The sequence below is a fragment of the Madurella fahalii genome (genome assembly GCF_045866475.1).
Source record: "Madurella fahalii IFM 68171 DNA, scaffold_1, whole genome shotgun sequence".
NCBI classification, from domain to species: domain Eukaryota; kingdom Fungi; phylum Ascomycota; class Sordariomycetes; order Sordariales; genus Madurella; species Madurella fahalii.
This window is the reverse complement of record NW_027263971.1, coordinates 2,593,953-2,609,323: the sequence shown is the minus strand read 5'-3', so window position 1 is coordinate 2,609,323 and position 15,371 is coordinate 2,593,953. Positions and strand designations below refer to the sequence as shown.

The following is a 15,371-nucleotide window of genomic DNA, read 5'->3' as shown; positions in this document are numbered from 1 at the left end:
GATAGCCGCCAACCCAGGGGGCCCAGGGGCGCAACAGCCATTCTTTTTCTCTCCCCCCCCCCCCCCCCCCGGGCGGAGGGGCGCAAAGCCCCGAATCCGTCCCGTCCAAATCATGTTCATAATTCATCACATCATACATCTCTCATAACACAATATGAGCAACCATCAATCGCGACCGTCCTGAACCCCCTGGGCCGTCAACCCCGTCGGCATCGACGAAACCGACGCCCTCAGCCCGGCAGAAGCCTGCCTAGCCGCCTGCGATAGGTACGCCTGTATGAACGGGCAATCGCAGTCGGCGTGTCTCAGCAGCTCGTTCTTGAGCTGAAATACCTCGTCGCGCAGCCGGCCGGCGCAGGCAAGCAGCGACCGGTGCCGCTCGCTGGCCTCACGCTCTTCGGCCTCGAGCTGCGCAAATGCCGCTTGCGTCTTGGCGCGGTACCGACTGGCGGCGGCGCGGTTGCGGTCACGGTTGCGCTCGGACTTTCTGTTGTTGTTGTTGTTTTTGTTTTTGTTGTTGGTGTTGTTGTTGTTATTGTTGCTAGTGCTGCCGGCGTACCCTCGCCTAGCGTGAGTTGTTGTTAATGTGGTCGCTGCTGTTGTTTTTTTGGGAAGCACGTCGTGGGGATCAGGGGCGGCATCGTCCATGATGGAAAGCAGGAACGAGTCCACATCTGCTACCGCCGTGACGTCGGAGGAAGTTGTCGTGTCTGCGGTCGATTCTCGTCTCGGTGTGGGAGGACGGGCGTGCATCATCAAGTCAATATCTCGTGTTTGGTTTGGTGGGCGACCCCTTTTTCTCTTCGCCGGCATGCCCACGTCTGCCGCGTCGCCGTGTGGCAGCTCTCTCCGTTCTCTATTATACTCCAAGTCATATTCACCCGCGGGTCTGTCCTGACACTGCTGCGGTCGTATTGCGTCGTCAGATGGACGAGGAGTCACCGAGAGCGCTCTTAATTTTGATTCGAGTTCGAGAGGGGCAAGAGGGTAGCTGGAGATGCTCTCTGAATGAAGGATTGACCCGCCAACGATAGGCTGTTCAGTGATGCCCGAGACAAGTGCGCCGGGAGGCCATGGCATTGAACTGGGCCCAGACAATCCGGTTTCGAAGTCGTCTATCACGGTGCTCGCGTATCCAGAGCTTGGCAGTTGGAGCCACTCGGTCGAGGATTGGAAGGACTGCTCCCCAGCGAAGTCAGAATGTGTTGGAGCTATTCGACGCAGGTGGCCTGGGCCCGTGGCCGAGATCTGTTCCTGCCAATCCATAGACGTTGCGGTTTGATCAAAGGACAGCAGGGACTCTTGAGTACCATTAGCTCCCCAGTTCGGGAGGGGTGCCGTGGCATCATGCGGGCGGGGCCGCTGGGCATCTAACATAGAAGCAAAGCTGTCGACGTCGATGCGAGCCTTTTGCCGTTCAAACGTGGACGTGCTACAGCCGGTCGCGCGGCTGCCCATCTCCTCCGGTGCTCGAGTGCGTTCGCAATGATCGTATGGGCCTCCCTTGGTCAAGACGTCAACTTGGACGCTCGCGTGCCATCGCCCGGTTATCGCCATGCTGGGTGTGCCAATCTATAAGAAAAACTCAGAAAAAAAACAACGGACCAGTCACATCCCTGACGGAGATAACGTACGGGGACAATTGCATCTGGTGCGTGGGAGAAGGAGGATGGCCGGAAAAGGCGGGCCGCTGTGGATGTCTTGTTGGATCGAGGAGCTCTCAGTCCGCAGGTGAATCTACCTCAGGTACTCCACTGGGTTCCAAGGGACGGCGTCAACTGACAACGGAACACCGGGACAACCATTCAACAGCGGAACCGCAGTGGGCCAGGCATGAAATATATTGGGAACATGTTATTCCTGACTACTTGCAACAAGAGGTCTAGGCCTGTGGGAAAATGGTTTGTCATGGAATAGCGGAAGCTGACAGCACCTGGTGCCGGGGGTCCAAGTCGCAGCCGGTCAGGCATTCAAACGCCCAGAGGGGCGAAGTGTGTGAACAAAAAAGCAAGTCACTCAGCGGAACGGGCCTGTCTCGGTCTGCGGTTGATTGGCGAATTGAACCCATTATCATCTAATTGGGGGCTCATCGAGGTTGCTGTCCCCACTATCATTTTATCGACAGCTCCCCCGCTTTGCCACGCTTTCAACGGAGATTTCAGCAGAACTCCTCGGGGCAACGCTATTGCCGATGCTGCTAATCATGCGTGATTCCGTTGCATATGATCTGACGTCTCTCCGACAAAGGTTGCTGTACCCGCCATAGGCCCATCTCAATGCTCTCAAGGCGCGCCAGACGCTCCAGGCGTTCCAGGCACTTTACTGTATAAGTTGTCGGGCGACGTCGCACCGTCGGTGCAGAGTCGGCCGGCTGAAGCTAAGATCGCCTTCCAATATCAAGATTTCGCGACACAAGCTGCATCATCAGACACCGGTACCGAGCCTGGAGATGCGCCCGTGATAGAAAAGCAATACATGCTCGACATCCGCCGAACCGCCCCGTTTGTCTACCTTACAGAACGCATCGGCGAGAGACGCATGTCCAGTTCAGGTGACGGCATGGTAAGAACACGACCACAGTAATATGGGAGAAGTTGCCACCCGAAAACTACGGAACAGCGGACAGGTTTTCCTCAAGTAAGGTAGCGTTTCCCACTTGCTCAAAGCCCACTATGCACAAGCCTAACTAACGAAGGACTTGGGCAGACCGCTAGGCGGGCAAAAGATGAGCCAAGTGATGATCAACCGTCTCTTCAGCTCTCTGACGTCATCGCACGGGAGATCATGACCTGGCGGAAGGTGGGGTATCCAAAGGTTCTAAGGGAAACGGTAGGCAAAACTGTACAGTACTTAGTGCACCTGCCTAAGCACGACTAGTAGCAGCTCTGGGTGGCGGAGCTCCTGTAGTAGAGGGTTTGGTCGATAGGTACTCTACGCCGGCTCCGTTCCCTTCAATTCGGCGGGCCCGAAACCACCTCATTCACCACTGACTCCAAACTGTGTCTGATGTTCTCTCAGTAGAGAGACCGTGCTCGATTCATCGCGTAATCTTCCGATGCAGGGCAGCAACACGTATCGGATCTCGCCAAGGGAAAAAAAAAAAAAAAAAAGAAGAAAAAAGGGGGGGGGGGGGAGAAATAAATAAAATCGGGACAACTAGGAGACTTGTATCGTACTGCAAGCCACATGCACAACCAACCCGAGTGGGACAAATACTATAACGGGAACGAAATGCATGCCCGCCAGGGAAGCGTGCTTTGGGTTTCCGGGGAACAGATCTGCCACAAACGCCCAGACCGCTGGAGGTCTGCGACATGCCAGCATCGCGCCAAAAATAAAGTACACGGGCTTGCCTGCCAAGCCAATCAGTGGTTATTGATTAGCATCCAGAACTCCAGATAATTAAACCAACGGGGTCGCTATTTCAGACGGTGACCAGGAGGCCTTAATCATCTCGTTCTCAACGCCATTAAGAATCATCGTGTCGAGCAAATTAGCTCACACATTTAGGACCAAGCAACAGTGCATCCTTTCTTGTGCGACTCCCGTGCCAGCTCAATGACCCTCAGACCGTCCCTCGCCGTCTCGGGTCTCACATAGACCTCTTCCCTTCCGAGAATCGCAGCTGACACGCTTTCATAGTATCCTCTGTACCATCCGCGGAAGCTGGGATATTTGCCAACATACATCCGGCTTACTTCATCGAACTTCTGAACCGTGGGGTCAAACTCGACTGTGGTTGTCAGGCTCCCCCATATGCGTTCAGGTTCGACCCCGAAATCCGGGCTTGTTGCCGGCTGTCCGGGCGCAGCAATTGCCTGGCTCTCCTGTGGGCATGTCCCAAACTGCCTTGTCGATTAGGACGATCCAGCCCGGCGGCTAGGTAGGTGGTTGCTTACCTTTAAATATGTGCCTCGACTGCCCCGGACAAAGAATCGCAGTTGATCTTGCATGTGGGTTACGATAGCCGTCTTGACGGTCACCAGGAGGTTCTTTTGCTTGCCGGAATACTGCAGGATGATGGTAAAGGTGTCGTCGACATCGCTGTCCACACCCCGGTTGGCCCGCAGAAACGCCGTTACCGAGGCCGGACGACCAAACAGGTGCAGTGCTTGGTCGATAGAATGGGTTCCTAGAAGACCATGGTAAGATTCAAAACGCTCTGCTAGCACATTGCCCCGGAAGGTGTATCCCTACCCAGCGCAAATGTCATGCCATCCCCAGGGCGGTACTCCTTGCGGGTCCATCCAGAAATCCAGCCTGGGGAGGGGTAATCAAAGTGTACATCTGCCTCTAGGATATCACCAAGCGCACCCTGGGTCACGAGGTGTTCCAGAGTGAGAAAGTCGCTGTCAAATCTCCGATCTAGCGATTCCGAATTAGTGACAGGCCGGTAGAGCACTCAGCGTACTAGGAGGCCAGGACTTTACGGACTGTGAAACACTGTCAAAATCTTGCCCTTCTCCTGGGCCAATGCAATGAGCCTGTCTGCCTCGGTACTGCTGGTAGCAAAAGGCTTCTCAACGACGACTACAGTTCAACTAAATCAGTCTTTTCATTGTGCCGTAACCACGTGACATGTGAATACAGGAGGCTACTCACCGTGTTTCCCGGCAAGCAGACCCTTCTCGACAAACTCCTCGTGCAAATGGGTGCACACGACAACAAGGTCGATCATGTCATCGGCAAAAAACTCGTCAGTCGTTCTGTAGTGCTTGGCCTGCGGGAAGTCGATGGTGCAGTGGCCCCAACGGGGCGCCTGCGACGGGTCGCTGGGCGGGGCTGTCCGCTGTAGGAAGGCGAAGACCTCGAGTTCTGGATTCGGGAGGATGTACGGAAGATGGAAGCATTTTGTTGAGAAGCCGTAGCCGATGATTCCAACTTTGATCGAAGCCATTTCTTTGACTGATAGGCTGCGGCAGTGGCGAGTAGCCTTTCGCGCTTCTGCGTCATATGGTCGGAGTTGAAGTCGACTCGAGGTCGAGAGGGGGGAACCTGAACCGGGTAATATCGAAGTGGACTAAGGTCCGATTTCGCGTGCTAAGTAACATACTGCAGAATGAATCCACCAAACTAAGCCGATACAGCCAATAGCCAAGCCGCTGTTTCGTGTAGTGAAGTCGCAAAGTGGCCAATTTGAGATGTAGAAACCTCAGCCTAATTACTAGCTTGCTACAAGCAACTCCCATGCTTCAATGCATGCAGAGCTCAGGTAAAATGTCCTTTCGGAAGCAAGTCCTGTAACTTTTAACATGTCTTAGGGGTTCTTAAGCCACTTATAAACGCTATATAGGTGAAAGCACCCTGTAATGTACACATAATTAGGCCGATTGAAAATGGCGCCGGTTGCTGAGGCATACAACATACCAGGCTAGTCTACCCTTCCAAGCCAAGGCACAAACCTCCGTACCCTATGTATCAGGCCAAAGAAGAGTAAGGAATGGAAAGTAATTAGGAGTGGCGACTCTCATACATGATCTAGTTAATTAGAGGAGGAACCCCATGAGCTTGCTAAGGTACGTGTCGAATTCTGCCTTTTTGTGCAACCGTCGTTGATGGCTAAGGTATGCAGGAACTGTTGGCCAGTCGGGCCGTGTAACACCGGATCCGAATCACGTGAGTATGTCGTTGTTTCTCGGCGGAGTGGATCGGGGAGGGTGCGACAACAAGCGAGCCCAGCTTCAGTTGATTTCTGCCCCGCCCTGATCTGCCTGCGACAGCCCTGTTTCTCACACCGACTATCCTGCATTGCCACCACCAAACATAGCGATCGGGCGTAATCTAACACGTAGACTGCAGGATATTTTGTTAAGGCTGGAGCGCCTAAAGCATCCCAAGTTGTTCCCATACGCCTTTTATTTCACGTTGTCACCCTCAACCGCGTCTCACCTCCTCCCGATGCCGTTGAAACTGCTGCGGACCATGGGCGTGAGCTTAAAGGCCTTTCTGCTTTTTCGACCTGTTTAAAGAGGCTAATGAACCTTCAGGGTGATTCGGGGAAGACAGCTTACAGACCACGTTGGGTATGGTACTGCGTAAGTTATCCACCTTAGCATACCTGATCTTGAGTGTTTTTGCATCCCGCTTCCTGACAAAACATTCAACAGTGCGGATGCAGCGAGGGGCCGCATAACCCCACATTGGTAACCTACTGTCCCCGCTGCGGTCATCAGAGGTGCGGATATTGTGACGTCCGTAACGAAATATACAAAACCGCATCCAGCCGGTGATGCTACTTGCAATGGATTTAGCTGTTACCGATAACGGGCGGCTGAAGCGCTTCGCCGACGAGTGGACCTCTGTTTTCTCGACTCCACAGGTCGCTACATACGCTCCGGAAAACACACCATTCTGGGCCAGACTTGGTCACAATCCAAATACATCTACCGGCATCATCAAGGCATTTATGAAATATTTGTGTGATGATCCTGATCCGTATTTGTATCAAGCCGTCGAGATAGAGGGCTTCTGTTCACTGGCTGACCTTGCCGTCCTGAAGAGTGGGGATGATGAGCGAGTGCGAAGGCCGATTGCACTTTTGGATGACCGGAACGATGAAGGCACTCGGACGGTCACACGTGGCACATGCCGTCCGAGAAAAGGTGCCCTGACAGCTCACCAGCTCTACGTTGAGCTGAGTAAAGCGGTGAGAATACCGGCTCCTTTCAGCAACAGGCCACCTACGTGTACTGACATTTAATAGCGATTTCGCAGTCGACCAAGCACTTCGGGTGTGCCTAACCCCGGATACGTGCCCGTTGAAACCGATGAGCCAGACGCGGATCGGCGGCTAATGTGAGTTCTGGCCGCCAGCCCAATTCTCAGTGGTATCGTACTAACAGTTAGTACTCGCAGTTATGTTGCCGACGCAGATTGCTGGTCGGTATTAGCCCTTGTTGCTACCGCATCATACCGTCAAGCCGGTTACTTTAGGGACTTCATATACCGGCATCTTGCTTTTAAGACTTTCCTCGGAGTGCACATGTCCGTGAGTCTTTCCCTCCGTGACGGCTTCTGGACCACTTTACCCACGCGTGCTGATCCCACGCGTTTGGAATCCAGTCGATCGGCTTCCCTACCTTTGCTTTGGAATTTCACTTTCCATTTTACGCCTGGAGAAGATGTCGCCGCCCCATTGAGGATCGTCGTCGCCGAGCAAACGGCAAGCCTCTGCGACGCTCCAGGGACCTGAACTTCCTCCTTCTGGACCCTCCGGATACGGATAGTCTCGTCCCCACGCTTGAAGACTGTATATATGAGGCTCAAATCTCCTGCATCGTGACCGGATTTGATGAGCGGTGTTGGGTCGCGCTTGCTTTCGTTGACACGTACTATAAGGGCGGGAACAACAGAGAAAGCGCCGAGTACTATGCCGACCAGGTCCACGACAATGCGATATTCATGGACCCCTTGACTAGGGGTCGAGTCGACGCGGATATCCCAACATGGAAGCCGAGAGAATATTTTCTGCGCCTTTTAGAGAGTCGAGCGAACCAAGTCAGACAAGAGTGGCACAACGTCGTCTCTCGTCTCTTGCAAATAACCGAGCAATACGTGAGCAGCTCGACAACCGATGCCGCATATACTAAGCACGTGTTAACATGGAGCCTACAGACGCATGATTATCTTCTCCCCAGTGATGACATCTCGCCAGACCACACAGAGAGGTACAACAAACGTGTCCAGCGTTTTTCCAACCGAACCATCCGGTTTCTACAGCAAGTCAGCACACTCCTCTCGAAGACAATCGATGCTTGGAAAGCATTTCACGATGGCGAAATGAGCTACTTTTCTGCCCTCGAGTCACCATCAGAGCGAGCCGGCTCATTCTTCCGACTTCTCCTCACCATTGACAAGTACATGTTGGAGTTGCGCGATCTCCGCCAGGAAGTCGAGAACCAAAAACGTCTGCTGGAGAATCTCGAGCGAGAAGTGCGCCCATCCTTGAGCATCGGACATGCGTCCAGGACACCACTAAAATGACTTGGTGCAGATTACACAACACCTCCAACAGGACGGCAACCGAATCGCAATCCTCCAGCAGCAAAATAGTGAGCACACCAAATTGCTTGCCATCATAGCACTGGTTGGTTCCCTCATATAGGTATTCTCGACCGCTGGGCTGTCCGTCATGATGTTAACGAATACATGGGTGCCATAGATATTCATGCCCATCTCAACAAGCCTGGCCATGTTTGATGTTGACGATGGTATACTACCGTTTAGGAAAAGCTTCGGCAACTATGTCCTTACAACAATATGCTTTGGATGTGTCATGCTGGTCATATCTACGACAATCCTGAAATGGTCATGGCACCATGTTCTTCTCGGGCGATTTTCGAGGTCGGGGCTTGCCAAAGGGTGGCGCCACTCGGGTACCGAGGCATCTGGAATCTCGAGTCCGCAGGGGTTTCAAGACGACATCGAGATGTTATAATGGTATCAGGATGCTGATGAAAAATGAGACATACTGGTCCAAACAACCCAGGACAAAGAACCGCTGCCGGGTGGGAGAGCACGATGTAATTAGTAATACCTTGTTTTTTACTTCTCGTTTGAATTAATACTTTTTTTTTTTTTAAAAAAAAAAAAAAAAAAAAAAAAAAGCCTTCTAATGCTTGCTAGATGCGATTGCCCAAGCATGTCTCGAGCCAGAAGGCGCGGGTATCAAACCGTCTCATCTAAGATGCTGATTAATTAACCCCAACGCCATACAATGCGACTTGTAGCATAGTGACAACTATTACACGTGCAGCGCCCTTCCCTAGGTCAACTCATTCGCCTCTCCCACATACTCAACACCCAATTCCCGCCGCAGTTCTCCATCTGGATCCCCTGGCCCGGGCACTGGTAGTTGCACGCCCAGTCCGGAGCGCGCCTCATGGTCTCAGGCGCCGCCGTGCCACAGAAACACTGGTCTCCGTGCTGGGTGCCGGCATGGCGGTGACGCATGGTGCTGTCGGCCGTGCACATGTCGGCGCAGTATCCGTTCGTCATGTTCCTCGCGCTCGGCTTCTGGTAAGGTAAGACCCGTGATCGGGAGTCGTAGAAGCAGCCTAAGTAGGTCCAGCCGGGCACGGGGACCGAGGGTTCGTATGTTATGGCTGCGGGATGCTGGCTGGTGGTCATGGTGGAGGGATGCTGGCTGGTGGTCGTGGTGTCGCTGCTGCTGCTGCTGCTGCTGTTGTTGTTGTTGTTGTTGCTGCTGTTGCTGGTGCTGCTGCTGTTGTCGTCTGACGTAGGGCTTGCTGTGGTGGGAAGTAGTGGTATTGCCCTCTCGAGGCTGGCTATTTTGCTGCCCAGCAAGCCGGCCGTGATGATCAGGGCAGCGATGACGATTAGGAGGACGCTGGAGAGGATGAAAGTCGGGAGCTTGATGTTGAGGATCTTCCGTTCCGGGGGAGGAGGTGGGTACTGAGAGGATTCGAGCTGACTTCCGTCATCGGGCATCGGTTTCCGCCATGGCCACGGGTGCGAGCCGTTGAGTTGGTGCGGACATTGGTAGACCTCTAGTTCGCCACCGTTGTTTCGCTCGCGGTTCGGGATCGGGAGGTTCGCTCCACTCTAAAGCGTCTTGTTAACCTGCGCCCGAGTAGACGAACATGAGGCAAAACTCACATCATCAATCATGTTAATAAGTAGGTGTCTTCTCTTTTCGGTATGCTTACACCCGAGAAGGAAGCGAGGGATAGCTCCATGGGGATTGGTGACGGCCGAGGGCTTTTAACAGAGACAGATTTACGATGCGGCGCGCTCGGCACAGGTCAGGCAACGAGAAGGAATTCATCGCAGGGCGGTAGCAGCCACCCAGCCAGGCTTGCACCTTTGCGCATAAGTAAGGTATGTACAATAGGACTGCTCGCAGTAACCGGATGTTGATCCTTGAGTCCTGGGACTGCGCGTGCAACCTAGCTTTTCCACGTCTAGGCGCTCAAATCCTTCTTGCCACATTCCGAGGTAAACAAGGCGCAGCGCATCCCGCGGAGCTTATTTGGCTGTTCGGACTCTGATGCGCCTCGCCACCATGCTGACAGGTGCTGGCGCAGGAGGCAGAGCCTGGCCAAACAGGGAGTTTCCTCCTCCACCAAGCCACGCGGGGGAGCACCATCTAATTTAGTGCGTTTCAGGGGGTGCGAACCTGTGTTGCTGCCATCACGTCTGTAGATATGTTACATCTCAGCAAACAGGGAAAAGGAAAAAAAAGGATTGGGTGGTTAGAAATCCATGCGCAACAGTGCAGACAAAGCTGGGCTGGCAGCCGAAAGGGAGCTGCATCCGACGGATACCTCCGTAGGTGCCCTGGGTGAGATTTTGCCCCCGTCAGGCAGGGCATGAACGGAGGAAACGCAAAAAAAAAAAAAAACCAACGAACACAATTCGCATTGCTCCCCGAATTACACAACATACAGGACAAATCGGGACCTTCGCTTCAGGATTAACATGCATTTCTCGGGGAAATCGGCTGTTAGGGTTATCTTAAGACATTGTCGAGTAGAGTAAACAATTAGGTGGGCAAGTACGGTGGGGGCTGTCAGAGGCCCGAGCAGGTTCCAGTCCATTACACTTGTGAGCTCACTAATGTGGTACCTTACAGACTTCGACCAGCGAAGCCAGCCGCAGAATAATTCAACCACCAACCCCGATCTTGTGCCCAATCCAGCCCCGTTTTATCCAGCCCGCCCCAGATCGCATCACAACCTAGGCTGTCACAATGCAGGATACAGCAGTAAAGAGTAGAGAGAGAGAAAGAGAAAACAATCCAAATGGCAAAGGCCATGCGTGCGAAACCTCATAACCGCCATCTAAGCATCCACTCATGACAATACCAGATGCCCATCATACCATAAAAAAAAAAAAAAAAAAAAGGGAGAAACCATCATCATCTTAATCTTCCACCTACCTCTCATCTCATTCAACCATTCATAGCCACCTGCTCATCAATCCTCGGCAATCCCCCCGGGGCGGCCCGATTCCCCCACGCCTCGCCCTGAGCCCCGACGTATGCCGTCATGACCTCTCCGGCCGGCCCGGCATCGCAGTCGACCCCCATCCTCCTCCACGACCCGCCCGCCAACACGCCGTAAAAGTACCGCCTCCCGGCCTCCAGGACCCTCCGCTCCCTCTCCTCCCTCCCCAGGACCGACACGCCCTCGAGATCCTCCAGCATCATCCGGCTCTGCGACACGTAGTACATGGCGCCCGCGATGCAGCGCGGGTCGACCGGCATGGGCGGGTACCGCACGAAGAAGCTCCACGCCAGCACGGCGAGCATGACGCCCAGGAAGAGGGCCGACAGGACGGCGCACGCGGTCGCCGCCGTGCCCGTCTGCGCGAGGTTGAAGGGCACGTTGGACAGGATGACGGGGAGGAACTCGGAGAGGATGGCGGCCGCGGAGACGGCGAGGAGGAAGGCGTGGCGGTGCTTGATGGCCGAGTAGACGCCCGAGAAAGGGTTAGTAGAGGGGGAGAAGAGGATGGAGCGGCTGGCGGGCTGCGTGCGCTGGGCCATGAGGGTGTAGGGGGTCATTGTGCTGACGCCTGCGGGAGTGTTGGTTAGATGGTGATGCCCGGGTGGGTGGGTTGACCGAGGGGGGGGGGGGGGGGGGGGGGGGGGGGGGAGACATGATTTTACTAAGGTACTTACTGATAAAGAAGGACTGCCAGCAAAAGGCGATAATGACACCCACGATGGCGGCAACGAAGCGGACGCCGAATGTGTTGGAATTCATAAACAGCCAGAGCCGACCACCATCCCTAATGCCGCCGCGGTAGTAGGCGTGATAGACGACGACGAAAACGAGCACGGCCAGCTGGAACACAACAAAAGCAATCCGCCACGGCAGCCGCAGTGTCATGAAGGGAAGTCGTTGGCTCAGCGTGCCGCCTTTGGCTACCGCCGCATTGGCCTCGAAGAGCTCGGACTCGCTGTCGCCCTCGCGGACCTGATCCTGATCTTGCAGGCCCCTCCCCGCTTCGTCGGTCAACACAATGCCGTATTCTTCTCTCCCGGCCGCGTTCTGGAAGTACCCCAACCCGTATTGCTTATCCGATACGGCCCGTCGCATCGCGCCTTCGCTGTTCTGCTGGATACGGACATGCGGATTGCCCGCAAGGGAGGCTATCCCGGCAATGTTCCAGGGATTCGCATACAGGCCAGTCACCCACCGGCTTGTGAGAAAGAGAACCAGCAGCAGCAAAATGACGACGGCGGCCATCAACCCCATCAGCGCGTGGGCCGGCACGGGGCTGACACCGAGCGCTGGGCCGCACCTCGGGCTCGCCGTGTTTAGGTAGCACTCTCCATGCAGCTTCAGGCCGATCGCCTCGGTCGCCAAAGGTACTATAAACGAGGCGCACCCGACCATCAGCGTGGTAAGGAAAGGGATGGGATGCCCCTGAAGCATGGTCACTACAGGTGTGACGAAGGCCATCAGGCCCGAGTACTGCATTAGCAGCGTCTCTCTCCCTGACCCACCGCCTGCTCTGGCCAGAGTCTGGAATGGCTGATACAGTTTGGCGTTCAGATCGATGATGCGTAGCGGGATGATGAGCCCAACGCCCAACAGTGGCGGCAAGAACGTGCCCACGAAGATATCGGCCTCTGTCCAGCTGAACACCCTGGTTGTCCCGGTGACCGACGGGAGCGGAGGATTGCCTGCGGTGCCAGAGCCCGTTAGTGTAGAGGTCGATGTATATGTCCTCGTCGACCCCGGCCTTGTCGAGAAACTCGTGCTGGGCGTAGGGGTCGACGTGATGGTCCTTAAACTTCCGGAGAGCGTGGTCGTATAAGTGGTTGGGGAGATCGTGGTCGTAAAAGTGCTGAGTGTGCCTCCTGATGTCGACACGAACGTCAACGTGATGGGTCCCGTGCCGGTAGGCGTCGTGACCGACGTCTGCGTCGTCAGTGTGCCCCCAATTGTGGTGGTGAAGCTGGTCGCTGGTGGAGTGCTGACTCGGGTGACGGGAGTCCCATTGATGGTTTCTACAATTGTTGTTGGGGGCGGCGTTAGGGTGACAACGGTCGGTGTGCCGCCAACATTGGTAGTGATAGTGAAGGACACCGGTTGGAACAGACCGACAGCCGCTGTTGTGACCACGACCTGTGTAACTGCAGTGCCCCCGACGATATCGACAGCAGTGTAAGTGATAGGCTGACCAGGGGCCACTGTCGGGGTGGTGACGACAACTTCGGTGACCAAGGTTCCCCCTATGTCTTGTACAACTGTATACGAGATTGGCTGGTATGGCGGTCCGGCAGGCGTGGTAATAACAACCTGACTAACCGGTGTGCCTCCAACATTGTTGACAATTGTGTAAGTAACAGGCTGCGCCGCCTGCGCTCCCTCCACCACCCCGGCAACTGTGGTCAGGACGCCCCCTCCCATTGTGATGACTGTCTGTACGGGAGGGGGTTCGATGATGGTACGCTGGACTCCATCAACCACAGTCACCACCGTCGCAGGGGGCGGGGTGTTGATCACCGTTACTGGCTTACCGCCGACATCGGTAACGACTTGAACGGGGACAGGGGAAGGGGTGATGATCACGATGTCGGTCACAACAGAACCTCCAACCTGTGTGACTCCCGTGGCGACCTGCTGGTCGATAACGTGTGTCTGAACGTCTTCTGAAGGAACAACCACGATAACGGGCGCTTCGCTATGGACAACGGCCACAGTGGCGGCGTCGATAACCTGCACCGCAGTCACCTTGACGAGTTCCGGCGGTTGTGTTACGGGCACCCCAACAGTTGGCGGGAAGACAGTGCTGTAGTAAGTGATGGTGACCGAGCCCACGCTGGGGATGACGACGCCAGTGATGGTGCTTGTTCCTTTAACCGTCCCAATCGCGGTAACCGTTTTCGCTCCGGTAACCGTTGTCACCACACCCGAAAAGAACGTAGTAGAGTCGAGTTCTTGGACTGTCCCTGTCGAGGCCGGTATGGTGCCTTGGCTCCCATCGGATGACCAGTATGACTCGTGAAAAGTCGTCGGGGCCGACTTGGTAATCGTGGATACAACTGTGGTCGAATATGTCGAGACGGTAGTAAAGGAACTAACGCTGGTTGTGGTGAACTCGCTGGTGTAGGTCACTGTCGATACGGGCACCGTGATGTTTGTGGTGAAGGTGGAGACGGAGACAGAGATTGGGACAGTCTTCGCACCGCTTGGGAGGCTGACCATTGAGCTGGTAGAGACTGGTTGAGCCGATGACGACAAGACTGTGCTGCCCGCTGGCATCGAAGTCGGAATAGATACAGTATCCGAGTCGGACGGGTATGTAGTGATGGAAGCGGCCACTGACAACGTCGTTCGTGAGAGGAGACCTGTTTCTGAAAGCGTCTGAACCAGCACCGCCGCCTCCTCTCGCGAAGTGAAGCTGCTTTCCCGAAGCGTGGCCGTTGTTGTAATGGCAACGGTGTTGGAGAGAGCCGTGGCAACCATCGTTGTGGCGTCGGCAACCGTGGATGAGGACAGGTTGGCGGGGACATTGCGAGCAAAGCGGAGGGGCTGGGAGGCGTTTGGATGGATGCCCAAGATTTGGGCACTGCTGTCCGAGTCTGGCATCTGTTTCTCGGCGTAGACGACCAAGGCGATGGCTACAAGCAGCAATACTATGATGGCTGTGATGAAAGGCCATCGCAACGGTTTCGGCTTATAGTTTGGCGCGTCGTCGGACCTCCATCCGGTTGCCGGATGGCCCCCTGCGGAGCCCCCCCTGGGCACTTCATGGCGATCTTCCGTCGCCTGGACGCTGTACTCGTATGCGGCTCGGTCGTCTCGCGGATGGACGAAGGACTGCTGCATTCTTCGATCGGCTACGCGGCCGCGGGGCACAGGGAGGAGTTCCCTGCACCGCAGCGGTCGTCACGGAAGTTGTGCCGGTTACCTGGTTCTCAGCGAATCCCGCCCAAGTCGATGCCCGGTCAGGCGTTTGTTTTGACTCTCCTGCAAGAGTTCGCATGAGAGCCTGAGCAGATCGGAAATGCATGTGAATCTCCTGCACTGCAGCAGAGGCAAGCAAAGGCACACTCATATTGGGCAACATGGGGGTCTGCCTGACTGCCGGATGAGTCGTCCAGGCCCGAATTAGTGCAGTGCGGCTGAGATGTAGTCTGGGTCTATGGCTTTATTTTGACCTCTCAGATGCAGCGTCTCGGGTTCTTTGCCGCGCTGGGATTGGCACGAGTCGATGAGCCCAGCCTTCGTGGCTGCGATCGGCGTGGCGCCACCGCGCCGTGGCAGCACCAGTCCAGGGTCCGCGTCATGCCGATGGAGCACGCAACCGCCGGAGACGCCCTCAGCTAGCGGTCAGCCACCGCTGCAAGAACCGGCCTTGTCTCAGGTGATTGCTACAGCAGCCGAGAGCCA

At 55.3% G+C, this 15,371-nt stretch overlaps 5 protein-coding genes across 5 annotated transcripts; 1 reads left to right on the top strand and 4 right to left on the bottom strand.

Moving 5' to 3' along the window:
* Positions 1–165: 165 nt before the first annotated feature.
* On the bottom strand, positions 166–1,557 carry MFIFM68171_00810 (Transcription factor atf21; the record flags this gene model as incomplete). Its single annotated transcript, XM_071056232.1, has 1 exon — positions 166–1,557. One exon carries the CDS (start codon positions 1,555–1,557, stop codon positions 166–168), a length of 1,392 nt encoding a protein of 463 aa, XP_070912333.1.
* A 1,949-nt stretch (positions 1,558–3,506) lies between these two features.
* On the bottom strand, positions 3,507–4,897 carry MFIFM68171_00809 (Oxidoreductase; the record flags this gene model as incomplete). Its single annotated transcript, XM_071056231.1, has 5 exons — positions 3,507–3,845; positions 3,900–4,132; positions 4,198–4,365; positions 4,435–4,530; positions 4,603–4,897. The coding sequence occupies 5 exons, from the start codon at positions 4,895–4,897 to the stop codon at positions 3,507–3,509; spliced, it is 1,131 nt and encodes a 376-aa protein (XP_070912332.1).
* Positions 4,898–6,241: 1,344 nt separating this feature from the next.
* Positions 6,242–8,437, top strand: MFIFM68171_00808 (uncharacterized protein; the record flags this gene model as incomplete). The annotated part of the gene is made up of 6 exons (XM_071056230.1): positions 6,242–6,646; positions 6,704–6,795; positions 6,856–6,988; positions 7,063–7,932; positions 7,994–8,086; positions 8,162–8,437. The coding sequence occupies 6 exons, from the start codon at positions 6,242–6,244 to the stop codon at positions 8,435–8,437; spliced, it is 1,869 nt and encodes a 622-aa protein (XP_070912331.1).
* Positions 8,438–8,769: 332 nt separating this feature from the next.
* Positions 8,770–9,630, bottom strand: MFIFM68171_00807 (uncharacterized protein; the record flags this gene model as incomplete). The annotated part of the gene is made up of 2 exons (XM_071056229.1): positions 8,770–9,564; positions 9,619–9,630. 2 exons carry the CDS (start codon positions 9,628–9,630, stop codon positions 8,770–8,772), a joined length of 807 nt encoding a protein of 268 aa, XP_070912330.1.
* A 1,282-nt stretch (positions 9,631–10,912) lies between these two features.
* On the bottom strand, positions 10,913–14,807 carry MFIFM68171_00806 (Zonadhesin; the record flags this gene model as incomplete). Its single annotated transcript, XM_071056228.1, has 2 exons — positions 10,913–11,538; positions 11,645–14,807. 2 exons carry the CDS (start codon positions 14,805–14,807, stop codon positions 10,913–10,915), a joined length of 3,789 nt encoding a protein of 1,262 aa, XP_070912329.1.
* Between the last annotated feature and the right edge of the window lie 564 nt (positions 14,808–15,371).